Source organism: Acanthaster planci, linkage group LG01 (genome assembly GCF_054643075.1).
Source record: "Acanthaster planci isolate LZ-2023a linkage group LG01, COTS_SCS, whole genome shotgun sequence".
Classification (NCBI taxonomy): domain Eukaryota; kingdom Metazoa; phylum Echinodermata; class Asteroidea; order Valvatida; family Acanthasteridae; genus Acanthaster; species Acanthaster planci.
In genome coordinates, this window is record NC_141777.1 from 25244758 (window position 1) to 25272134 (window position 27377).

The 27377-nt window shown below is 41.0% G+C and overlaps 3 protein-coding genes across 6 annotated transcripts in view; 1 reads left to right on the forward strand and 2 right to left on the reverse strand.

The window, feature by feature from the left end:
- The first annotated feature begins 3926 nt into the window (after positions 1-3926).
- On the forward strand, positions 3927-11137 carry psmd8 (proteasome 26S subunit, non-ATPase 8). Its single transcript, XM_022227357.2, has 7 exons — positions 3927-4058; positions 5374-5446; positions 6030-6132; positions 7136-7229; positions 7967-8065; positions 8904-9089; positions 9365-11137. The coding sequence occupies exons 1-7, from the start codon at positions 3948-3950 to the stop codon at positions 9494-9496; spliced, it is 798 nt and encodes a 265-aa protein (XP_022083049.1). The 5' UTR covers positions 3927-3947; the 3' UTR covers positions 9497-11137.
- A 1-nt stretch (position 11138) lies between these two features.
- On the reverse strand, positions 11139-22677 carry psmc6 (proteasome 26S subunit, ATPase 6). Its single transcript, XM_022227356.2, has 12 exons — positions 22539-22677; positions 20339-20418; positions 19899-19938; positions 19264-19384; positions 18737-18851; positions 17399-17486; positions 16864-16925; positions 16388-16573; positions 15713-15833; positions 15124-15204; positions 14688-14759; positions 11139-12871 (listed from the first exon to the last, which is right to left on the reverse strand). Exons 1-12 carry the CDS (start codon positions 22621-22623, stop codon positions 12753-12755), a joined length of 1170 nt encoding a protein of 389 aa, XP_022083048.1. The 5' UTR covers positions 22624-22677; the 3' UTR covers positions 11139-12752.
- Positions 22678-23554: 877 nt separating this feature from the next.
- LOC110975249 (apoptosis-stimulating of p53 protein 1-like) overlaps positions 23555-27377 on the reverse strand; it is a 55797-nt gene continuing 51974 nt past the window's right edge. For 3 of the 4 annotated variants that reach the window (XM_022227566.2, XM_022227571.2, XM_022227568.2), the window contains one exon: positions 23555-27102. In XM_022227566.2, coding sequence (XP_022083258.2) covers positions 27073-27102 — 30 coding nt within the window. In that variant the 3' untranslated portion in view covers positions 23555-27072. The remainder of the gene's footprint in view (positions 27103-27377) is intronic. The other variant, XR_015424670.1, reaches the window with a different exon arrangement.

Here is a 27377-nt window from a genome sequence, read left to right on the forward strand (position 1 = left end):
GTTTGGGCATATTAACCCCTTTCCTCAGGGTTTGGTTTTTTTCTGCGACACCCTGTATAATGTAAAACTATTTCAATACATGTATTCGCTATCCCGATGACAATTATTTCTTGTAAAAAGCTTTCATGCTTCTTGATGTTTGGCGCCCATTGCATGTATTTGCAATCATTTAGTTGCCGTTAATAATAATTAAAACTGTTCTTTTTAAGTTTTCGCTGCTGTACATAATGTATTACTACATTTATCGCTGATGTACTTGTATTTGCTTTCTCAGTGGCTTTAAAACGGGATATTAGAATCGCTTTCTAATAAGGGATTTTCAAGTTGCTTTCTCGATGACACTTTATTCATTGCAGTTTTTTAGGGCTCAATATAATGTAATGCTGTTATTTCATGAAAACGCTTTATTCTGTAGATGTTCCACGGCCATTTCAAGATTTGTACATTTTCAGCAGCTTCTAATCAACATCCTCTCGATAAGGGGATGTTGATTGGAACCTGCCGAAAATGAAAAACACGTTTGGTTACTGCACATGTCAAAAACAGGCTATCCGGAAATTGGTCTCCGTGCGTTCGTTCTGAGATATTTCTTAAAACGGTTGACCCAAAAGGCGGTTTAAAATATGTTGTTATTCGTGCAAGTCTGCGAGTAGCACACTAACACTCTGATGCATGGTGAGACGAAATTGTCTCAGAGGGCAAACTTGCCCTTTTGTATTTTTCTGGAGAAAAGCAAATGGAAGTGATGGTTCTCGAAAACTGTTCTGGGCTTTGATTGATCACCTGTAGCAATATTGCCGCTGAGCATCCTGGTTCACTCGTCTTCTTTGCCTTTTTGTTTCCAAAGCCTTAATGCCATAGCTATCTACACGTACCGCGAAGGATTCCAGGCTATTCGAGGAAATGAAAACACCAGATGGGCTCTTTGTACCAGAATTGCCTTTCGCGTGTGGTCAGCTCAAGTAAAACATGTCCCTTGTTTTCAGAAGAGACGAAAATGCAGTCGATCGTCATTAATAAGAGCACTGTTAATACAACTTTTTTTATGACATATAAAATAAATAATGTTTAGGTCCCAATACTTTGTACTTCAGTTTTTGATATTACAAGGTTCCTGTTACAAGGTAAATCTGAAAGTCCAAAGGACCTCCAGAGGTCCAGTTGTGCACGTGGAGGCGACGGTTCTGGAAAATTGTTCTGGGATTTCGTTGATCAGCGGTCACAATTCCCCGCAAAAGTATTCTGGCTCACTTTGTGTGTTATTAAGGAATGTCATAATGCCACAGCTGTAATTTGTGCTGCCAGAGATGCGCTGCTGTTTGATGCATTCAAAATATAGTTTGTTCACCTTGTTCCATAATTAGCTTTCGCGTAAGGACAAACCAGCCCGAAATAACTTGCCTCAAAATAGCTCCCTCAATTGAACATGAATTATTTAACACAAAATGAGATTTCGGAATGCTCGTCGATTGTACGTTTACATTATTACGTTTCTTCAATTCCAGTTGCTTCGGCCTATTTCCAAATGAAATAATTAGGAGCTTTCACTGATCTTAAAAGAGGTGCCGAGGATGAATCATTAAAACATGCATGTGTGTGTATGGAAAATATGTGAATGCCAACATTGCTATCCTTGGGTTGTATAATTATAATGTTTCACTGATCCTAATAATTAATTTTATATGTATTGTAAATCCTCACATGGCCATAACAGCAAAAAGCGAGAAAGACCTACTGAAAAATGCACGTGCACAGGAGTACAAACTTAATGAGACCTTAAAAAGAGCTGAGGGCGGAATCCGCAACCCCAAACATTTTTCCGATTTCTTCGCAATGCATTTTTTCACGAGCCAAGCCTGTGTTTTTTTTCGGGGGTTCACTCTTAGAGGTCATTTGACGCCAGTTTTGTTAGAATCAAACACATTCTTCTTGTGCAGTGCCCATTTTTCCGTGGCGTCGTCACAGTGGCGTCGCCTCGTTTCTCATTAACTTTTATGCTTTGTATAATGCTTTGCATCGTGCCGTCGTGGCCTCGCGTCGTGTTGTCGCATCGTGTTGTTTCTTATGGTGCTCTATAGCCGCCAAATGTGCGTCGCGTCGTCCCGTCGCCCAGACGCCACGACGCGACGGAGCTGTCGTAGCGTCGTGTCATGGTGTTGGGGCGACGCAACGCAATTTTGGCGGCCGTAGAACGCCACATGGTTGTGAATTGTAAACATCGTGTATGTGAATTGCAAACGCAGTGTGTGTGTCGGAGTTTGAACGACGTATTTTCATGAAGATGATAAGCACAGTATTGTCTTGCTCAGGAAAAAAAGGTTACCCGCCAAAAACCCATGTCATTTTTATGATGAGCTTACATCAGCCGAACACCAGTCACAAGCAATATACAACACATTAACATTTTGCGTGGTAATCCTGTTTTTAGCAAGGAAAAAAAATCATGCTAATGATCCATAAATTTGGCCCTGGCCACTCTTAAACACGACGTTCACACACACTTGTTTTACATACGAGGTGTGGACATTTCTTTGTTCTCCTGTGGTTAAGGTAAATGCTTCTTTTTCTCCCACTGTAACTCATTTGAGCTGGATTTTTGATGATTTCCTGGATGTACTGTTCCTCTTCATTTTGCAAACGCATCATTTTAAATCTACATGGGCCAGATTAGTAAATGGAGGAATTTTTATCACAATTGAAAAACGGCTTCATGGAATTTGGGGGATGGAATTCTTCAACTGTGTGTAAAGTCTTACACTTATCCCTGTGCCGAGGGCTGAATTTGCCCATTATTTTGATTTTACTATGAGTCGCGCGGGCGACGCGTAGATCACGGAATACTCGTGTAGTATTTTTTGGATCTGCTGTAATTCTGGTGGTCTCTGTGTTTACATGTCTGTGAAATCAGCTCTGTCTCTATGGGCGCCCCATTTTTCAACCAGAAAGACGCGAAGGCACGTCGCGACGGGTCTATAGCACGAGTACGACGCAACGCTACGACGGCACGATGTAATGCATTATACGCAGCATAAAAGTAATGAGAAAGGAGGCGACACCACAAGACGACAGAGCCATCGAAGCGTCGGGGCGACGGGACGACACGACGCACATTTTTTTAGCTATAGTGCACCATTATTTTGGCGGCTATAATAACAGTAATGAGAAAGAAGGCGACTGCTCGACGCGACGCGTCGACGGAATAGTCGTAGCAGCTGACTAGTCGTGGCGATGGCACGACGCAACGCAGTTTTGTCGTCTGTAGAATTAGAACACGATACCTTGTAACAAAACCATATAATATGATTGAGTTGAAACTCTACATTGCTGTAATGACAATGAGTGTTTTACATGCATGGGATGGCCGCTCCTTTGGGGAAGGGATTTTAAGATTGTCCAAAATACGCAAGCTCATTCAGGGTTAAACCTCGTTTTCTCTCACGTTCTCTGGAAATACCCCCCGGTTCTTTAAAAAAAAACCTCTAATATCATACACATATATTCAGCTATTGCACTTGTAGGTCCTGCCGGTCATAATCTTGAACTTCCAGTGTGAAACACGCATTGCTTGAATTCCTAGGGCTAAGTGACGGGAGGAACCTCGGGGGTGCACACATTTTTCAAGGGGGCACCACAAGAGAATAAGCCGCAGCTGCATTTCAACGGAGATTCAAAGATTTCAAATTGGGTGAGTGTGTCCCGGGGCTAGGACATCCGCTGGGGGGAACGTCCCCCCCCCTCCGGTTACTATACACCAAAATCTCATGATTGTTGTGCGGGCTAGGCGGTATGCCCCCCCCCCAGCCCTCTAAATGAGCATGATTAGGCACCTGTCGGATTGTAGTAAAAAATAAAGGGGGGGTCCACTGGTCTGTTCGCGATCGCCCACGTCGCAAGTGCTTGTACGAAACCGATAGAGGGCGCAATTACAGTCGGCAAAAGCTAGGAACATGGCGACGACAATGAAAGAGGCTGTCTCTATGTACCAGAAACTAAACAGGGAATGGAACAAGAAACCTCCAAATCTGAATAAGTGTGGTGACATTCTTGGGCAGCTAAAGGTAAAATGCACCTGCAAGTTCCATAAAGAAAGAAACGACAACTGTTGTTTGGTTTTATTGCCCTTTTCAATGTCGGACTGCTCACACGGTTGTATTGCTGATTCACTGTCATGACTGTCATGAGCCTTATTCAAAGTTATTGTTGATCCCGCAAGAGTGATCGGAGTAATTGCAGAATACCTCGCCACTCTAAAAAACAAAACCTGAAATGACTAGTTAAGTGGGTACAAAGTGAAAATCCCTCGAAGAGAGCGTGACACTTTGACCTGTACCTGGCTAGTATGAGGTTGATCGTGCTCGCGGGCATGGAGAGTTGGCAGAGTATTCTGCAGTTGAGCTCAGTGATTTTTAACAATGGTAGAAAGGCATTGTGGGAAGGAAAAAGGAGCAAACATTGCCCCCTTTTCCTTCCCACATTGTCTTTCTACCATTGTGCAAAATCACTTGTGCCGTATCAACTGTAAGGCTTATGACTGACATAGACATGGGAAGTACATGTATGATCATTGACCACACGTGCTCCATTACGAATACATTGATGTTCATATGGAAAGAGTTTCATATACGGATGCCAGTAATCATTCCCAACCACAGTGACCTGAAGTATTAGCAAGCAGAAAGCAAAAACATGTCCATAAAAGTTCAATTTAGGAGGGAAAATACCGAGTCATTTAGCCTTAGAAAACACTTCGAATTTAGGCCTATCATGTTTATGCACAGGGTGTCAAGTGGCATCTATTCATGGAACTCTATCTGTTCATATTGCTGTGTTTATATTTGGCGTGTTCGCTCCATTTGCTTGATCTTCAGTCGTGTCAGTGATCTCTAAGAAATTTATCATAACCATTTACATCTAACATTAGGTACAAAAAGCTTATCTCAAACTTATTTTTTTTTTCACAATTATTTGCAGTCTACTAAAGATACTTGGATCACTAGTAACCAGTCTAACATTGCTGTAGCAGCCATTAATATGTTTGATAAGACATATCAGGAGCCTACATGTACATGTACAAATTTTTTGAGGGGAAATCTTGGAAAACCCACATGGGGAGACATAATATGTAAAATCTACTCCATCGAATCGATGAAAACATTTAACATCAATAATTTTATAACACTCACAGCACATTATTCAGTGTCACCATGCTGGTAAAATTGCAAACACCCTTGACGACTAGTCCATGGTCAAATAGCCACCGCCAGAAAAGATTATTTTAAGACCATGTTCATGCAGTTTAATTAATTCAGAGGACAACGGAGAAACATTTCTAGGTTTGACAGACTTTTGTTTGGTTTTCTTATTTGGCGGTAGATTGCTTTGTTGAATCTGTCATTCCTACCAATAGCTGGCAGTAAGCCCTCCAAACAAGAACTCATCATAGCACGTAAGTAGCCTCTCCAATCCCTCCTCCCCCTCCCCCAAAAAAAGAAGCAAATAAAAAGCAAAACCAAAATCAGTCAGTCTAACACAAAAGGGACGAAAATGATCAGATATCAGGCTTTGCCAAAGCCACCCTTAAATCATTTCTGAACTCAAAGATTAGGAATCAAGTCAACATTTTTCAAGAATTGACTTTTTCCTTGATGGTACATGTAGCTAATTCATTTTTCTTCAGAGATTTGACTCCAGATGCTTCAAAAGAACATTTTTATGACATAATTGATCACATTTTAGAGACCTCCCTTCGATGACCTGGCTTTAGTGATTCTTGATTTTCTCTCTTAATTTGGAGTAAATTCCAAATGGAATTGTAACTCCTGCAGGCTTGGAATTAATTCCAATGAGTCACCCAAGCTTACAGTTATATGATTTTTCAGGCAATCAAATTTTAAAAAACTGACTGAAATTATTAAATTATTACCTTAACATTTTAGGGCTTGGTTTGTGCCAACAACAACAGTACATGCAGTACATGGAGTCAGCACGTGCTGTCAAAGGATAAGAGTAGTTTTTTTTTTTTTTTTCAGGTGATATCCTCGAGATAGGCGTGCAGTGGAGTGTGCTGAAAGGAGATATCCAGTCATTTGAGCGATACATGGCACAACTGAAGCCATATTACTTTGACTACAGGTGAGCATGACTTTCTGCGTATGTTTACATGGAAAGCATGTATAAACCACCAACCCAGCTCGACTGCTGATGTCATCACAATGTATCTTATGAATTTTGATATAAAAATCATTATCTAACCCACCAATTTGGAGTTGATCGGACATACCCTGATGGGTGTTTCACACCACCAAAATCTAGTCAATTGATCTTTTGGTCCATGGCTTACCATTCTACCAAATGTCAGGAAAATATGTTGCTATCTTTTTGATAACATGCACAAACAGACAGACTGATAAACAAAAGGGGGTGAGAACATCCTGAAGGCCGATTCATACCGTACATGGATGCGAGAGGACAAACGAGTGTGAAATTGTGACGTAAGGTCAAAGTTAATGCTGTGAATGTAGAGAAGTTGAATACTTTTGAACAGTGGCAAATTCATTTTGAGGCTTATTTTTCTTGACATCAAAGTTGCTTTACTCTCACTTTAACATGAAATACATGGCATGCACAAATTGGCAGAGACAAAAAGATATAGAGGCCTGTGTTCTTGAGAGAATAGGCAAGTCAAGGCATGCATTCATAACCCTCTAAGGAAGCTGCCTTCCCTTAGGAAGCAGTGTACCAGGTATTGTTGGCAATAACCATCAAGGCTCAGCTATTTTAAACATCGGCTGGTACAAAGCTTTAGATCTTTCTGGGAGGCTCTCTGAGTGTGCAGTGGTTCATGTTCCTAACTTTCTCTTCAATATTGCATGGACAGATGTCCCTCGATTCCTGCTGCCACTCTAAAGACATGCAACAGCACTGCTGTATGTGGAATTGCCATTGCAGGCAATTATTTGATGCAGGCTTGTCATCTTCAGCATTTTGCAGGGATTTAAAACGTGCTTGCATTGCTTGGTGATGGCAACAAGTGGATACATTTATGGACATGAGAAGTCAGTGTTGTACTCCAAACCGCAGGTTCAAAATGTAATAGGAATTCAAGGATTCTGGGAGTATTGTTTGTCTGTTTCAGGGAAGAGCTACCGGAATCATCCTATAAGTTTCAGCTCCTTGGTTTGAATCTTCTCAGACTACTCGCACAAAACAGACTCGCCGAGTTCCACACGGTGAGTGCCACAGTAACAAGAATAGAAGTTATGTGAACGCTCTAGAAGTTATTTTCAAAACGAAATTACTCAACCACCTGCTTTTACCATTTGCTTTTAAGTCAAAACACTTTGTGAGGGGATTTACAGAATTTCTTCATATGGAGGAAATGTTCGATGTTGAGAGAATAGCCTTTAAAGCCATTGTCTTTTGTAGTAATGTGTAGCTATTTCAAAACCTGATCTTCACCAGCTTGTAACTTTCAGTGTAGAAGTTGTTGACAAAAGCAAGCTACTTCAAATTTTCAGAACGGCTGAGTCTCGGCTTGTGTTTTTTTCAGTATGAACAATTTAAATAGGAAAATGTTCATTTTGCATCTCATGTAGTATTTTAAATGGTTCCTTTCCTGCACTTACATGTATGTCACGTTTTATGTTTGGATTCAGTCTCTCAATTGGATGCCATCTTGCCCTTGGTAATGAAAGAGGGGAATTAGTGCATACAATGTGGCTGTGTGCACTTGACCCATATAAATCAATGCTTTCTCTGCAAAATTATCGTGGCACCAAGATGTGGCCTGCGTTATATTCACAGGTTGTTGGCATTGGAGAACGGTGTTGTAATGAGCACTCCATTTTTACACCTTTTTTTCCAGCTGGTACCTGTGTCTTGTTTCCCTCACACCTGTTGTAGGCCCAGCAGCCTAGTCACGTTATCTCTGTCACTGAATCGAATTTATGGCGTACTCATTTTGCAGGAATTGGAACTGCTACCTGCTAAAGAAATCCAGAACAACATTTACATCAAGCACCCTGTGTCCATGGAGCAGCACCTCATGGAAGGCAGCTACAACAAGGTGGGTTCGTTTGCCTGCCTAGCCTTCTCAGTCCAAGCAGCCCCTAACAGGAGCCCAGTAACCATCACATTCACAAGGCTTTGTCTAAATTACTTGGCTGCGTCTCGACACTGCCCACAGGTCATTGGTTGTGACTGTGGCCACTTCCAATAGAGTGGCATCTTATTTTAAGCCGCAGCTGAGTGATTCAGATGTGGGCTAAACTTGCTCTTGGGAGTTGTCCCTCTTTGAGCACCAGAATCCAATTTGGACAACCGGTATAGTAGAACATCTTGCCAAGCAAGTTAATGTGCTCAGCAATTTTAGCAGAGCACCAATCACAGGCAAATGCACATGCCATGGCCTTCTGGTCGATAACCAGTTTTTGTTGAGCAAAGTTGCTGTGCTTAGCAGATTTGTTTGAGCAGCACACTAGCCATGCATTATGTACTGACACTTTTTGATGTCCGTGTGGCATCTCAGTAGGACCATTTGAACCTGATTGCAGGGACCTTGATAGGCCCCGCTACAACATTTGCAGTCCTGACAGTAATCATCGTTCAACAGATGTGGAGCCCCCACAACTGTGTGCTTTCGGGTCTGTGAAAGCATCGTGGAGTGTGTGTGCATTTCATTGCCTCTTTTGCTTTGGGTATTGAAACTGTTGACATGGTGGCATTTCTGACAAAGCTTTGGGTGAATCAGTCACAAATCATATTGCAGTTCTGATCACAAGGAACAGTGGATGAGCAGTGATAAACAGGTGTCTTTGTCAGCACTTTCAAATATTTTCGCTCTTGAGAGCAGAAAAGTTTTGAATGACTCACGAAGACCTGCTGACTACCTCTTCTCCCTTCAGGTGTTTCTTGCCAAGGGCAATGTCCCCGCGGAGAGCTACAACTTCTTCATCGACATCCTCCTGCTGACCATCAGGGACGAGATTGCCACGTGTCTGGACAAGGCCTACGAGAGAATAGCCTTCAACGAGGCAGCCAGGATGCTGTTCTTCACCAAGCCTCAGGAAATGAAGGCTTACGCTGAAAAGGTGAGCTCAGCAAATTATCTCTTTTTTAAACTGAAAAACAGTCAATCCAGTTATTTCTGTGAACTGGTTACACTCAGTGCTTTCTAAGGATAAACATGTAAGCCATCATTGGTCAGGACTTTGAACAAGGCTTTCTGTTGACAAGTTGTCCCAACCATTTTCCCACGACTGCCGAGTGATTGGCTGAGTTGATAATAGCTAAAGGAAGTGTTGATACTTGGTACATAGTAGAAATGACAATTAACACCCTGTCACTCTGTCCTTCCTCATTTTAGCGTGGCTGGGGGCTGGGCCAGGACAACTATTTTGTCTTCCACACAGACAAGAAAGCGGAGGAAACTATACCATCACATGAACTAGCATTACAGGTCATCGAGTATGCAAGAGAACTTGAAATGATCGTGTAATACATCAAGTGTGTTTTAAATCCGCCTTACATGTATAGTATTGTAGAAATGTACTTTGTTTTGTCTGTCTCATGGAATGGTAGATGTTTGTCAGAAGATGCCGATGTTCAGCTCAGAATTTGAAGATGCGGACACTGCTTTGGTATCATCATAGTGTACTTCTGAATCAGAGACACTTATTTTGAAATCCGTCACTTAACAGGATAAACTGCCAATGGCAGTTAGCAAAAACATGTATATGCAATCGCTGAGGTAATTCCTTATTCATCGGTCACCAGTTAAAATGTGTGTGGATGTACTAAGGCTATGTTCTGTTTGACATGAAATTTGCCTTGCCTCACTGTGCGTTGCTTGGGTGTTTAGAATGTCTTATCCCACATCACAGCAGTCAACAATTGTTTTGTCATACCTCTGTCTTGATTATGTTGATGCGAAGGAGTGTATCCAAAGAAACAAGCCCTGAATTCCAGAAGTTTAGAAGAACATGGGCCTTCTGTCAAACTGTATAATTAACATTAACGATGCCGTCTGCGAAGGCACTGTTCCCTCACTCTCTTTAATTGGGTAAACTTTAATGTGAAAGTAGTGCAGATACCAGTGAGTACAAGTTCACATCATGTACATGTAGTCTGGCTAGCGGTCCCTGCATTACATTATACATTGTGGGGACAGGAACGAGTCTGTTGTACGAGCGCAACCATTGATCGAATTCCCTGGTAAGGTATACACAAAACGTATCATGGGTACCATGCAAAACTGACTGAAATGAGTGACAACAGTTGCTCTCGAACTTCCCGAAGCTCTTCTGTCTCATGCATGTGCACATGCTGTTGGCAGAAAGATGCCACAGTGAGTGTGATATGCAGACATATCGCCCTGTCATGTGATCATTCTGGGCCAATGAACAGACAGTATCCAGGACAGAGGTATGGCAAGTATATTTAATGTGCACTCATTCTAATGACCAAGGATCCATTTCCAAGAGCTGCTAAGCTGAACTTTCAGCCAAGCATAGGAAATGAATAGGCTAAGTAAGTACGAGTTACCAAGGTGTCATACAGAGTGTATGTAATACTCAAGACAGGCACGCCGCTCATTTTTGCTAAGCCTAAAAATGTGCCAAACAATGCGTTCTTCAGGCCGCTCTACTCCATGAAATGATGCCCAGCGATATAAGAGTGGCACTCTTTAGATTGCTGGAGAGAGCAGTGCTGTTGGTTAATCAGTACCCAGGGTCACACAGTGGGACTTTCAGATTGAATGAAACATCCCTGGAATGTTTCTGTGAGAATCATTTTATTCAATAGGCATCTTGTAGAGTTCTGCAGTCACCATTCCAACTGGAGAAAAAAATAGAAACTTTCCGATGAACTGCACATCAAACTGATAAGCTTGGACAGCACTGTCCAAACACAGACTAATACTTATCTAAAGCTGCCATTTGGAATTTTCCCACATTGAATAAAAAAACATGACGAGACTGAAGTCATCCCTGGTTGCCCCCGGCTCAGGCAGCATGAAAAACGAAATGAATCCATTTTTGGTTGAAAGTTACATAAGAGCAAGATTACGTTGATCCAATTGTGTCCGTTTTGTTTTAGGAAAATGGAAATGATTTTAATAAACAGACAACACACCAAACTTTCAAGTGACCACTGAATTCATTTATTCTGTGTGTCCTGTTTGAAGGTCAGAGAGTAATTACCAGTCGACACGAGTTGACATAAAAAGGACTATTTCTTTCTGTTCTTACCAAATTCGTTTACAACGTACAAGAAGTTCAGCAAACACATAGCTTCACAAACCAACTACAGGTAGGTAAACATCCCCTGGGCACCCTTGGGCTACCTTCGTCCCAATAAGTCTAAGGATACTTTGAAGTTTTTTCCTGGGGTTCAATTTGTCTTGATGACATCCTTTAACATCGCTGAGCTTGTACGTACAAGGTAACAAAAAATAAATTAGGAAGATTTTCAGAATAAATCTCCAACAAATTGTCTTTGTGTTGAGGTTTGTTTTCAAAGAAATGTGTCATTGTTCTGACTAAGGTTACCTCAGAATGGGACGTTCAGGACAGAAACATTGACAGCTCCAAGTTGGAGACTCAGAAATTCATAAGTTACAAACGAGCATCCCCTAGACTGGAACAGACCTGCTCAAAACTGTCTGGGAAATGATATTTCAACTTGACCAGTCTGATAAATTTTATTTCCTACCCCACTTTTATTCAGCGTGCGCCCTTTGTCCATACAGGTGTCATTACAAGACAGTCTTAACAAACGGTATAAGAATTGTGAAGGCCAGTGTGTTACTGAAATCTCTCAAATCTACCAGAGAAACCCTCATTTCCTATCTTTGGAGGTTTGCTTATGTATTGACTGTTATCTCCTTTACACAGTCCACAAAACGTTCATAACCCCTTGCCGAGCCCCTTACCGAAGGAATAGACGATCTGTGGTCTATTTGCGTGTATTGTGTTTTAGTTAAAAATTGAATAGGATATAAAGCTCGTGTGGATGGAGCTCCCAAACCAGACAGGGTAGATATTTTTTCCCCCCAAGCAAACTAACATCTTGCAGTACCATAATACATGTTCAATGATTCATCAGTTACCCTTACGGACTAAGGGCCCACTTACACAGACAAGTGATAACGGACAGAGCTGACCGAAAAGTGCTGTGCTGCACAGCATACATGGATTGCAAATACATGTACAAATAAGGGCGGAAACCTGCTCAGTTTCCAATCACGCTAATAACTTCAACAAAAAAACAATAGTGACCTATGGGAAAAGCTTAGGGTGCGGCATGGCAGTGCCCAACCACATCAGTCAGTCTGTGATGTCATACCCAGCAAGACCACTGAATGGCCAGAGTGCACTGTCACAGGGCAGTATCTCTTGAAATATCACCCATTTTGTCTACTCTCAGCAAACAGGCCCATAGGAAAACACCGTCACTGATATACATGGAAAGCACTGACGTTTGTTAACGGTTGTCTGTGTAAACAGGCCCTAATCACATGACGGCAATGAGAAGGCATAACGGACTTGAGACCACATTATGTCATGGGTACACCCAATGTTCCTTGAATTAAATTGCCAGTGGGTCCACAAATGCCTACAACTGAACAAACTGAACAATGCTTGCACTACGAGCACAAGCAAAGTGCTACCCTCAGCCATGCCTTCTCATTGCGGTGACAAGATGAGTCTTCAGTCCTCTATTTTCTGGGTGGAGGGGGCAGGAGTTCTGACTCAGACAGGTTTGTAGTCCAGCTTTGTCTCCAACTTCTTGCTCTCGGAAACCTTCCGTACAGCCTTCATGAAGTCCTCATCTAGAACGTACTCACGCTCCGCACGGATTGCAAACATACCTATTGCAACAACAAAAAAACAAGTACCAACTTCAACACGCACGTCAGTGAATCTGAAAATGAGTGACACGGACAGGGTATTATGTTGCCTTTCTGAGGTGCAATGATTGGAAGCCTCAGTGTCCACTTAAAACAATATAGCTGTTTGAATAGTTGGTACAAAAGCTGGGTCCGTACAAGCTAAGCTCTAGGCACATAAGAATGATCATGTGGCCAATCTGTGCACTTTAACTCTATCTCCCCAGAGTGATTTACTGGGAACTATACCCGTTCACACAAATTCCAACACCATATGGTAAACTGTGCACAAAAACTGTTGGATTCTGCTTATTTTGGGTATGCCTGAACCCATGTTGAAGCACAAGCAGTTTAGGGGTACAGTACCCAGTGCCACAAATTCACACACTTTACTGGTGTTCAATTCTGCGTGGTTAGGGAAGGTTAGGGTTAAGGAACAGTTCACACTTCTTGCAAATGCACAGAAAATTTGATGTTACAAAGCACTGGTGATGAAATTTGCCTGAATTGGCACATGTCCAACAACAGTAAACTCTCGATAACTCATGGATAACTCTGGATTTCAAGTTATCTGGATTTCAAGCTAATGAAAGTTCCCTAGTCTTGCCCACACATACACGCACAGTGCACAAGTAACCCTACTTGCCCTTGTGGTGGCTATTGGAGACGTTATTAGTGGTTATTTCCTTATATCCAAAAATCATTAGTTTGCTGAGAACTCATGTTTTTCTTATATAAAATATTCTATTCTACTGATAAATGAAACATAAACCACCAAAACTGTGGGGTTTTTTGGTGACAATTCTTCCTTTCGGCGCCCACCGCGGCGCGAAGCGCATAGCCCTATGTTCACTTACTTGGCCGGGGCCAGACGGGCCTGGGGTTTTCCTGTTTGGCCACATGATCATCCATTCCTTTCAAATCATTTGAGGGTGCACCATTTTGCATTTCAAAACGTTCAAACTTAAAAGAAAATATTTGTGTGTTTTTGTTCACCTTTCCTTTTAAACAAAAATCAAGCGGAGTTTGGCTACGCAAATAGCATTTCCAGCATTGCGCTGGGAACACAAGTCAATCAGCATGGCTGTGAGCGGTGCGCAAGCACTGCAATTGGGCAGGCGGTGGCAGCCAGGCTTTAGCCACGGCATGCACAAAGCTTCGTTCAGTGCGGTCACATTGCAACCATAAAGAATCAACAATTGGACTGCATGGATGCGGACAGCATTTGGGCCGTAATGGCAATCAGGCTTGCTTGAAAGCCGGGATTTGTTTAGGTTGTGGTCCAACAAGTCAATTACAATGGCACTGGCAGCAAGCATGTTTGTGTCCTCATGCAAAAAGACAAAGTGTGGTTTGCAGAAATAACTCATAATTAAAGTCTCTAGGTTCCTTTTTCCACTCATTGTCAGTAATTTGACAGCGGTCTTTTTGGATCAGCCCTTCAAAAACTTCGAGTTAAGCGGATGTTGTGGTGTGGCATTTCGCGTGCAGAGGTATTTTTGTACATAAAAGCCTATTCTTTTGGTGAGAATGAAGAATGTCTTTGAGATAAGTGGAGTTTCAAGTTAACAGACTTCTAGTTATCAAGAGTTTGCTGTATTACCAATTTCCCAGTGGAAGTGCTTGCCTGGATGTCAACAATTAACGTTAAGGTCCACACCGAGAATGAAACTACCTTATTAAAGCAATGCCTAAGTACAAAGTGTACGGTTATCATGCCACTGCTTTCAGCAGATGCTCTTTTAATGAGTTATACAAAGAGCAGTAAATCACTTGCCGATGCCTTCTCTCAACATACCTGCCTCCGTGCAAACGTTTCTAAGATCTGCTCCGTTGAAGCCATCAGATAACTTGACGACTGCTTCAAAGTCTGAGTAACAGAAAAGCGAACTGAAGTCAAATTTCTGAAGATGGACTGTGTTGGAAATCACACAAGAGTTCTTCGTAAACATATCACAGGTGGGCTGAAAATCTCTTCCTGGGCGCCAGCATATTAAAAAAAAAAGCATCACCCAGGTAATGACTGCACACCTAATATAGATACCTTCACAAGCCAAACTCTCATTTACATAAACTACATTAGGTGCATCAATATCTCCTAGTCCCAAAAATTCAATGCGTGAATCAAAGCCACTACATCATTCACTTTATTAACATCCAATTGATCAAGAGCCAGTACGTTGGACAACTAAAGACACAGAAGGGCATATGACACTCTAGTACATTTCTCTTACCAATATCTCCATGTTTGGTGATGGGAGCGGCATGGATCTTGAGAATATCAAGTCGAGCCTGCTCATTTGGGAGAGGGATTTCTGCAAGAAAAATTAAGGGTTTGTCAGTAAAATTCCAAAGCATATGGCCAATTCATAGTGACTGAAAAAGCAAATCACTTGGTGTAAATTTAAAATAAATTATTAAAAATATTTACGATTCATCTAACAACTGAATTACAAATTCTGACTTTAACCCATAAAAAACCCTTCAAAGCACAACTGACCCTTTGAAATTTTTATTTTGATTTGTTTCTGAAGGCCATCATTGCTCCAAGAAGTCAACTTTGACTTGCAAGAGAAATAAAAGCATCAGATTTTGCTAGAGTATGTCACGTATTGGTGATTCAGTCCAGCATATCGGCAAAATCTGTAATTTACATGAGACTGAGATCTCAGACTCCACTGAGGCCAGTTCGTTTGCCAACAAAGATCACTATACTGGGACACAACAATCCACTGCCTACCAGCTGTCTACGCCGCTTTAACATACCCCTCTAGCATGATCCGATGTGACTTTAACAACTACCGATCTACTCATCAACCTTACCTATCTTCCTATCTAAGCGACCAGGTCTAAGCAGTGCAGGATCTAATGTGTCGGGTCTATTGGTAGCCATGATGATCTTCACTTTGCCTAACGTGTCAAAGCCGTCCATTTGATTCAGCAACTGAATAAACAAGTTTGGTAACAATAAAAATTCTTACACGGACTTTCAATGGCATGAACACTGACTATCTAATACACTTTAACGATTATCCATTACACGATCAACTGATCATTGTTTAAATTGTTCAGCTGAATACAATTCTTGGTTTGATCAGCCCTGACCTTCCAAACTCCTCTGTAAATCAGTGGAGGATTTAAAAAGAGTGAGAAACAAGCTGTTGATATGGAAGAAGGCATTGTGGGAAAGCCCTGGGCTGGGCCTTGGGTTGTTTATGCTCAGCCATGCATGTATACTGGGCGTGATTTTACTGGAAATCATCTGTATTGCCTCATGACATTACTCCACTGCCTCAATACACTGACAATTACTGCCGGAGGATTTCAACGACTGACACTGTATATAATGTTCATCTGGAGGCAGTCGGAAGATTTTTCAGGATTGGGCTCCATCCTAGCAAAAGTGCAGGAGGAGTTAGAGTTAATCCAGAAGTAACTCAAAGGGCCTCGCCCAATTACTCTCCCAAAAACTAACGGCCAATCTGTTGTCCCGATTACCTCCATGAGAGTTCTCTGGATCTCCCTGTCTGCCGACGTCCCTTCTGAGAATCGCCGTCCTCCAATGGCATCAATCTCGTCCATGAAGATGACGCAGGGCTGGTGGTCCCTGGCGTAGGCAAACATCTCACGGATCAGCCGCGCACTCTCGCCGATGTACTTGTCGACGATAGCACTGGAGACAACCTGTGTGTGGTGGGATAGGAGGAGGCTATAAAGCTGTGCTCCGTTTCTTTTGGGTTATGTGTGGCCCTGAGGGGATGGTGTTGATTCCACCTTCTGAAGAGTCTGCCCTGCTTGTATTTGGACGACTGTTTGGTCTCCCCATTTCCTGAAGGCATACGGAGCACCCTGTTCAAAACATCATAGGTACCAGTTCTTCTGTTGCAAAACTTACAACACAGACAAACGTGTGTGGTGCAACCATTAACGTGATGACTTCAGGCCTCTACCATGTCTACTGCTTACATCCTCACCTTCAAGAAATTGGCATCTAGTTGGCTAGCAACTGCCCTAGCTAGAAGTGTCTTGCCAGTACCTGGACAATAGGAGAAGTCACTCATCAATTCACTCTTGCATTAATTTTACTCTTGAACATAAAGGAATTTCTGTATAAACCTTCACCTTTCTAAATCTTTGATCTGCCACGTCTGCAATAATAATAAACAGGTTTGGTCCGCTAAAATCAGATTTTCAGAACTATAAAGTCCAGTGTTATGTCTGACTCCACGGTGACTGCTCACTATAAAGCTCAAATCTTCTGCTATGTAATGCTACGATGCACAACCTGACAAGCTGAAGAATGTTAATCTAACACCATCCTAAGCACACATGCAGGAGTGCAAACATCTTCTGAAACCTCCTCTCTTTTCAGATAAACTTAACGATCCCCAACACTGAAATCAACACATTTTAATTCAGGGAAGCATTTCTGTCAACAGTTTCAAACAGAGACAGCTGACGCAAATTGTGTAGTCACTAGACTTTCATACAAATCACTAAGTCCCTTACCCGGTGCCCCGTACAACAGGCAGCCTTTCGGAGGGGTGATGCCCACTCGTTGGAACAGCTCTGGGTTCAAGAGAGGTAGTTCAATGACCTGAAGAGCCAACAATAATTGGTCCATTACAAGACGGGTCAATTCACCCTGAATCACACAGAGTGATCATCTATATGGAACATACAGCACTGAAGATAAGAAAAACCCTGACTGAGCAGAACCAATCCTCGAAAATCTGTCTGAATTTATGACAGAACACTCTTCCTGCTATCACAGTCTGGGTCAATATCAACCCTAACCTTCCCTAACCACACAGAATTGAACACCAGTAAAGTGTGTGAATTTGTGGCACTGGGTACTGTGCCCATAAACTGCTTGTGCTTTAACATGGGTTCAGGCATACCCAAAATAAACAGAATCCAACAGTTTTTGTGCACTGTTTACCATATGGTGTTGGAATTTGTGGGAATGGGTATGGTTCCTAGTAAATCACTCTGGGGAGTTAGGGTTAACACATTAACTGCCGCACACAATGTGCTCAATTGCTTTATGCAAACAATGCACTAAAAGCTCTAAATAACCCTGACCCTAACACCTCCTTCAAAATCCACCAGAAGAATTTCACTGATATTACAGGATTGAGGAAGGCAAAGTCCAATAATAATAATTCTTTAAATGGGGCCCCAAGTGAAAACACTCAAAAGATGAAATTCACAAAGAAAGAGCTACTGGTTGATAGTTGACATTTTCACAGAAATCAGGATAGGTTTCAAACAAAAGTATCAACTAAATTCTAAGGATAACAATGTGTATTTAGTGATATTTTTCAGAGAATGGAGACATTTGCGATGTAAAATTTTAATACGGACAATTCACAATACAGTGCGCCATCAAGAGGTTGTCACGGAGAGGCTTTTTGCAGTGTATTACGGGATAAATAGTCAGCAAAGTCTCTTTCGCTAGGCTGCACAGTGTGCGGAAAGCCTGAAGTTTTTGAATCTTGGTTGGAAATTCGAAATTGCTTACTGCGAATGGGCGTTATGTAGTCAAAAGATGGGTTTGTGTGGTACAGAGAATGCCTCAATCAATCACATATCCCTAAATCATGTACAGAAGTGTGCTCAATGGCGGCAGCGTGTCAACCGTAAACTTGTCTGTAGCAAACTCTTGGTGGCGCGCTACATAGTGACTAGTCTGTATTCTTCTTCCTAGGCTGCATCCGAATCTCTTGTCTAGAGCTAAGTCTAGGTCTTCGCTCCATTGGAAATGCGCAGAGACGCCTAGACAATAGACCTGGCCGTAGCTCTGGAAGCCCGTTTCGGACACAGCCTTAGTTGTCCAGTTCTTACCTCTCTCAACTCTCTGATCTGCTCAGACAAACCTCCGATGGCTGAGTAGGATACATTGCCAGGGTCTTCATGGGACATGTTATACACCATCGGATCAACTTCTCTGGGTAAATACCTGGTGAAGTAGGTCAAAGTATCGGTATATTAAAGACGCGATAAAGCTTATCCAACATATCATCTCTTAATGCCCGACTGAGATGGTGGAAAGTTTTTGAACTTAAATTTAAGGCATTAATGCAAATTCTACACACAATCCCGGTCATCAAAAACAAACTGCATGCCCATTACAAGTTCTAAAGAAAGCCATGAGTTGCCTTAATTTGCATGCTGTGCTTTTATATCACAATTATCAATGAAATTCTTGCGTTCCTACTACTACAGACTTCACATGCGTATGTATTTGGAGTACACATTCAAGAAACTGTAGATTTCATTACCAAAAAGACTCAACGTAAGTCATATGGTTTACAGATAAATTATCGCCACTCTGCTCCGTTTCGAACTGTTCTGAATATCAGCGCCCTTACCTCATGATTGTTAGCGTTGTCATGTCCAGGGCAACTCTGGTGCCCTGTTTCAGTTTGGCTTTGTCTATGCCTCGCCGACATCCCACAACGTAACGTGGGCCATTGGTGGCCTTCACGATAACTGGAGAAAAGATTGGGAAACAAATCATCTCTTTTGTGTGGCGAAGGAAAGAAGAATCCTCAGGCTGGTTTCAAAGGTATGAATTTCACTGAGAGACATTTAAAGCGGAATCTCTGTATTTGACATATCAATGGATATCATTCTAAAACGGGGGGGTGGAGAAACTTAAACCTGTGCAAAGACTTTGTACAGTTCTTCAATTTGTAATGACATACACTGGGAAGAGAAAGGGCAAACTCGGCTGATCCAGCGAAAATACACATGCCAGCAGAAAGGCCAAAACAATGCCAAAAAGTAAGGCCAAAATATGAATACAAGTAATTTCTAGCCAAGGTTTACGCTTCTCAAAAGAATCAATGGACAAAACTTTTTTTTCTGAACAAGACAATTTTGTAGATTACATGTAGAATGAAACGCGCTATTGTTCGATGAAGATGTTCTCTTAATTGGTTCCTGTGAGTAGTAAGTCATGAAACACTTTCTCAGAGAATTCTTTGAATAGTGCACTGCTTACATTTTTCTTCAGTCAGCTGTTTGAGAACTTCTCCAACAATCTAGGGAAAAGATGAAAGTGATTATATACTCATTCAAATCACAATAATTATGTCACACGAACGGTAACAAAAGTCTGTCAACTGACAACACGTCTCAGAGAAACTCTTAAATTTAAGCTAAATTCGAATACAAAGCAGCGCCACAGTGTCAATTTGCGGAATCGGCTGATCAATACTTCCACATGTCGACTAAACTGAGCCTAATTAGATCCTTTGAAAAATAACATCAGTTCTGAAAAACTATGACACACAATTGTTCACTGCCAAAAAACAGACATTACACTGGAAGCAGAAAATTAGGCAAATTTGAAGTTCTTATATTTCCAAACATGCACCTGTAAGCCCTGAGTAATTTGGACAGCTCAGCACACTGGTTATGAATGTTTGGTGTATACCTCACCTGACCAACACTCTGCAATGCTTTCAAGTCATTCTCTGATTTGTCATAATTCTTTGTCAGTTCCTTGCACTGCTCTCGCACTATGAAAACACAAAAACAAGTAGATATCAGACATTGGTTAACTTAGAAACACTGCCGTCAATATACAATATGGCCTACATTGTATATCCAATATTCAATATATCTGCTGAAAGTGCACAGTGGCTGTTTTGGAAATTTCACCATGACAAATATTTGTCTGGTTCCATTGCCCTTATAAATTCATATTCATGAATTCAGACCTACAATGTAGATAAAAGTTTGGACTAGCTCAAACTATCCAACTAAGCATAAGGAGATTTGCTGTTACAGGCATCAGTAACATGATATTCAAGGGAGATAATTTTCCCTTTCTCATGGGAAATAAAGTCCAAACTACACTGTACCTCTAAATATCAAGCATTAAGCTTTTGACTTGTGGAGATTCGCTGTTACTTTTGAAAAAACCTCCAGCTCCAATGCCATGAATCACAGCACAAAAGTCACACATCCTGCAGTTTAATACAGAATTTGTCCTTTTTTACTTCAGGGATTAGAAGAAACTTAAAACAGCCCTTGATTGGTCTCAAGCGGGAAACCTGCATCTCCTGGGGGAAAATCTTGGATCTTGTGATATGTAAGACATGTCATGCCCGTAACTACTCGGCCATGGGATCCTCAGGCCATGATGGGTATTTGATATGCATCCACCGCCGCATGTCCTGACAACACCGCCTCCCCCCCAAAAAAATTCTCATTATTTACAAAAATTTCATTATTTGTTAGAAAAAGACAAAACAATAGTTCCCAATCTGCTAGCAGTTGTATAAAACACCATGCATGTATTTATGCATTTCATTCACATTCAGTTTAGATGCCTTTTGTGTGTATGTATGCCGAAGATCACCATGGCTTGTACATGTATGTCCAACGATTTGATTGGTTCTTGTATTTGCGCAAGCTTCATGTAGACCAATGAAATACATCGACTCTTACACAGTGCAATTTGTTTGCTCGCTCAATTTCGCATTTTCATGTGGTGCGGTAGGTACTTTGAATCTTATTTTTCACTGTCAATTCTGATGTGGTGGCTAAATGTTCATAACATGTACACGTACCTACAATAACTGTGAAGCAGATAATAGAAATTGCATTTCATACAATCTGATGGATCAATGGCGGGATTGAGTGCATTATATTTGTTGACTTTTAGTCTAAATTTTTCATATTTTTACTGCTTTTACATGTAAGTTTGATATAGCCATAGGCCTAGCTAATGGCTTACTCTGCAGGCAAAAGTTAGTGACATCTGTATATGGAATGCCTTCCCGCAGCTTCCATGACCACAACACTTGAACACTGCTTAATTTACGGTCATACTAATTACCGTCAACACAGCGTCAACACTTCCAAAACACGTTGAAAAGTGTTCGAAAGGATATTTTGGCTAAACATCAACAGGTTAAACTCTGAAAAATTGCCGTTTTACTTTTGCCGAAATCGAAATCAGCAGCCATGTTGCCTCTGGGGCAGCTGGGACCATACCATTACGCTAGAGGGGCGGTAATATATGTTAAAGAAACATAGGACAGTCAGTCGGATCATCCACAAAACGTACAGATTTCATAATAGGAAGTGATTGTAGGCCTAGTCACAAATAAAAAAGATTGAAATTTACAAAATACTGACTAACAACATAATCCAAGCAAGGCACAAACCATCTGCAGCAGGCAAGATGGCAGCGAACCACTACGCCGCTAGAGATCTTTTTTTTTGTGTGTGAAAAAACTCCATTTTGAAAATTAATTTGTGACCCCTAAACTAGGCCTACTGGAAAGTCTCTTTCAGTCCAAGAATTACACCTCTATGCCTCTTTCGATTAAACTTGTATGTTCGAGGAGTTGACGGTGTGTTGGCGTTAATTGTGTGTTAACGGTGTCTTGACGGTTATTAGTAAGACCCTTTAATTTACGATTATGTAGTTTATAACGAAATACATGTAAGTGCCAGGCCTATGAAAAACCTTGCTTTTCGTATACAACTTGTACTCTGACTCAGCAAACTTTGCTTTGGCCACACACAAGATTTTCAATACAAAATAATAAAATATTCAGCCAAAGAAAGCAACTAGAACCAATTTCTTTTACTCAGTAGTTAATCTGCTATTATGAAAAGTACTCACTTTCCTTCAAACGAGCGTCTAGCTCTTTGTGTTCGAGTAATTTTTTACGATAATCTTGGATCGCCTTCTCTCGTGGGTCCGCCATTGTGCAGATTGACAAATTCTTAGCTTATTGAGGGCGCACTACATAGTTCATTCGTCACATCACATGCACACGCCGCGAGTAGGCGCTAGGCATCGTCTACACTGCGACTAACGGTGTAAAAGAAGGCAACGTCCAACCTGTACCCATTGATTTTTTTCTTCCAGGTCAATGGTGTACGCTAGTAAATAAATTCCCATAGACACTAGCCTTAAAAATTCTTTTTAAAATACAACTCTCAGAGGTGTTTAGGCCGCACAGAAAAATGATGATCAACATGTTATGTTTCACTTTCCTTTCAATTTTTGGTGGATCGACCACCAATAAAACGAATTAGGAAATTTCTCAAACTGAGAAAACTAAAGACAGCATCCTTCTGCAAAAACGGCCAAATAGTGCCACTTTCAGACCCAATTGCATCCACGTTGCTCAGAATTGGAAGCCTTGAGTCCAGGAGGTTTAGTGGCATATTTCAATGATTCTCAGGACTTTCTAGTAAAAAGAATATCTGGAGTATCTTATAAATGAGCTCGGCTGACATTTGTGGCCAACTTACAGGGGTGCACCCTTATTTAATATTAGTACAGCTCTATGCCGTGGTCACATTATTTCTAGCACCAGCCATAACATGGGTGTGGATCCGCACGGTACTATACACACCATCCGGAACTGCACTCTTTTGGATGATAAAACATTCCCTACGAAAAATTTCAAAAGATCATTTTTAAAGTAGACTCAGTCATAACAATTCAGACATGTCAGCTGTTCCTATTGGTCATGAATCCGTCACGTGGGGGGATTTTTTTAAATAAAGGTACCCCGCATCATCCCGCTGCACACAACTGAATCTGCATGATGAAAAACCCTCCAACACAAGTCACAGTCAACAAACACCACCAAACTTCAAGTCTCCAACAAGCTGCAGTGTAGTCAATTATTGAGGTTTTCAAGAACAAGCTTTTTATTCAAAGGAATACATCGAGATAAGACTTATCTACATGTTGTGACATAAAAATGTTGATGTCCACTTCCAAGATTTTCTTACATTAACAAAGACACTACAGCCTAAACTTTCTGATAAATAAATCCACTATCCAAATACACATATAAACAAAAGTTAATGACAAGGGTGAAATTTAAGATAACACGAAGCTAATTCAAGATATACTTAAAAGTCTACATTTATAAATATAAATAAAATTTTGGTTAAATCAAAATGCTCTAAGTACAGAACAAAAACATCCAAGCACAGAGTACCAAGATTCTACCATGTATTTACATAATTACATTGGTAATATTTACAATGAGGAAAAAACCTAGGAATGCTGTTTCATGGAGTTGCATAGATTGGCGAATTCAACTATTGTGATTATTAATTTGTTTGTGATAATTCACCTTGCAACATTTCTGAGTCCCAAACCATTATAAAAAAAAACAATTCTCTACTTTGTAAAAGAGTCCAATCATTTCTGATTGGGTAAATGAGGCAGAATTTCACAGGGGTTCGGAGTTTACAGTTATTTACAACTAATTTTGGCTTAGTAAATCAGTTCCTATCCAGGACCATTTTGCTGAGCAGCCTTATCTAAAATAGCATGGATTTCCATCGTAACAGAATTCAAGTACACCAGGATGACAGAACATGGACCTCCTCAAGCTGTAATTTATAGAGTACCAAAGTGAATAAGTCATGCCCAAATGTGTTAAAGGAAGTGACGAGCAAACCAGCACATGAACCAACACACACGTACTTCAATCATTTGCACAACCTTTCCTGGTCCAAATGACACCACCATTCAGTATTCTCTGCACTCCTCAAAAATGTATAGGCAATTTCACATTGCATAGGCATAGCTGCAGATTGGAAAAGTACTTATCATTATATCATTTAGTTCTAAGCAGAACCTCTTGTCTTTAGTCTTAGTTCTGCTGTGCTGACGAAGGTTTGTCATGACCACTTCCTGTGAAAAAGAGATTAGATTTGAAACCCCCAAAAGAACGCGCAACGTTACTGAACTTCTTTATGATAAACGTGTACACAGTTTGGCTAATATGCCCCTTGAAGTACTTTTATCAAGCCAAGTTAATCACCGTAAATTAAACCCAAATGAAATTACAGTACTTATTAGCACTTAACAACTTTCAAGTATAGTACATGTTTAAAGCTTTGGTCAAGTTAAACTGAATACACTCTTAGAGAAGTAATAACTAATGCATTAATAAGGTTTCTCATGAAAAATATAATTTAGATTTCTGTCGCCAATCACAACGCAAGTGTTAAATTTTTTACTCGTAATATACAGTACCTAATGTCCACTAAATAATGGCAATTCTTCATTACCGCAATACTTCAGGACTGTACAAATGTTTTGTCATTTTACTTCCGGTTATTTCATTTCTGCAACAACTGTAAAATAGATTCTTGGCCCAAATCCACAATGCTGCTTTCAACAACTTCAGCGCAACAAAAGCCATCGTCCTGACAGTATTCCACGGCTTTGAATCGGTGAATGCTCAAAAAGACAACTTAATGCTCAGGTGTACACACAGACATGAAATGTTCCCCTCCTTTTTGAAGAGCAAGCCATGCGTCCTGCAGTCTTGCAATGGTTAATTGAAAGAGGGATTGATGGCTCGACCCTAGTCGGTATTGAATCTTTCAAACCTCATACTACAGATCACTCTAGACGGTGAGCGCTTTGAAGCAGCTTTATCACTTTTCTTTTTTCTGACATGTCAATAATCAGTATCAAAGTACTTGCGTTAAGCTTGGTAAAAGCAGTATTAGACGGAAGTGGGCCCTGATAATCTAATTACATTAGTTCACCGCACGAAAAAAGCATGTACATAACAGCTACTGCTGATGAATATTGAACTCTGGAGATGTACTAAACTGGCCTGATGAAGTCTATCAGTATTACGTCTGTGAGCTAGTGAAAGGTTCCTCCGACAGGTTGGACAGAAACTGTTTCTCAACCAGGCTGTGTCTTACACAGGCTCATTCACACCCAGTACCAAAGCAAACGTGAACACCACTGTGGCATTCCTCCAAGCATGAGAACTTCAATTCTGCCAAAGTTTGGGCACACTTTTAAAAAAAAACCAAAAGTTGAAAAAACTCTTCTTAGAACAACAATCTGCAGTGTGCACGGAATACAGCAGATGGTATCAATTAAACCCAAGAGCTAAGTTTAGACTGCACAATGTTTAAGAAGACTTTTGATGCAGAAAGTAAGTTATATTGTCACTCTTTTCTTTTGGAAACACAGAGATCTTTAACCTGAGACAGTTTCGGAAACACAGAAGAAGCAGTTTCCAAAACTGTCTCAGGTAAAACATCCTATTTCCCATGCCCATGTGTATTCAGAATACCTTACTGTCTTAACACAGCCCTGAAATAGCTTTCTCTGAATTTCATCACAGCACTGTCCTGTACACAATCTACAAACAGGAGGATTTTAATAACTGTACAACAGCACTATTACAGAATTATTTACAGATAAAATCCATACTCATGATATGAACTTAAGTATACATGTAATTTGTCCACTTCTTACCTTCCAAAATTCCCAACCAAACAAAAGTCTGTCTTTCAGGTGATAAAACAAACAGTTTACGGAAGTGATGGAAATTTTGACGGGATAGATGTCTGAGTGAAAAAAATTGAGTGTTCTAAGATCAGATGTATTATTGACACAAATCATGAAAGATCTTGCCTCTGTCTCCGAACTTAATGGGGTCAACATTCCATCTTGACAAGAACGTAAAATTTCCTCAATTTCTCATTCCTAGGTCTTGTTGTACTACCCAGTAATTTTTTTTCCTTTATCACAATCGCATGCTTTCATACATGCTCCTGTATGGACACCTTCATTGTTTGGTCAAATATTCTTTAAGCAATACAGCGATATAAACCTTGACTTAAGGTAACATGCATGATTTCAAATGAAAAAAAAAAGTTCAGGGAAAAGGTTTACAATCAGTGGTCCATTAGTGTTCAGGGATTGTGACTGTAGGTGTCAGCCCTTCATCCAGAAGTAGTCAAATCATGCTATGCTACCTCCCACAAACATGCTCCTGCTCAGGAGAGAACGGCTGCTTCCAAAATGACTTGGCTGTGGCTAGCAACAACACACACACACCTATGGGAAGTGGTTGCAGCCAGTATCCAGCGGTTCCCATAGATGCATGCATTTAGCCCTGGCAGCCAAGTACTTTGGAGGTGGCTAACTCTCAACGGGATGTGCACGAATCCACTCAGGGTATAGTTATTGACAGATTCTGCATTCCACACCGCACACAATTTCCCCAGTCACAGGTTGATACTCAATGAAGACTGATGATGTCTGGATCTCATGGGTTAGTCAGAAGCTATGGTCCAGGTGCACAAGGTCCAGATGTTCTGCTCAAGCATTCACACTACTTGAGACAAGCTGATGGGCAGAGGGGACTTCAGAACAGTGGCCTGACACGGGGGAACAACTGGAAGGAAAAGAAACAAACAGATCAGCTAAGATGCCTGCCATTTTCAAAGAGATAACCACTTGAGGAACCACCATGGCTCAAACCTGAAGACAAACTGGCCTTCAATACACCACACACTTCACAAATTCTGATAAAACCTATTCACAATGCAACTTTTTCCAAGTTGAACTGCCACACTGTATAAAGGCAACTTCACACTGAATGCCAAAATGGATCTGACACCGCAAAAGTGGAATTTGCATAAGATGATAAGTGTTTAACTTTGTAGTGCA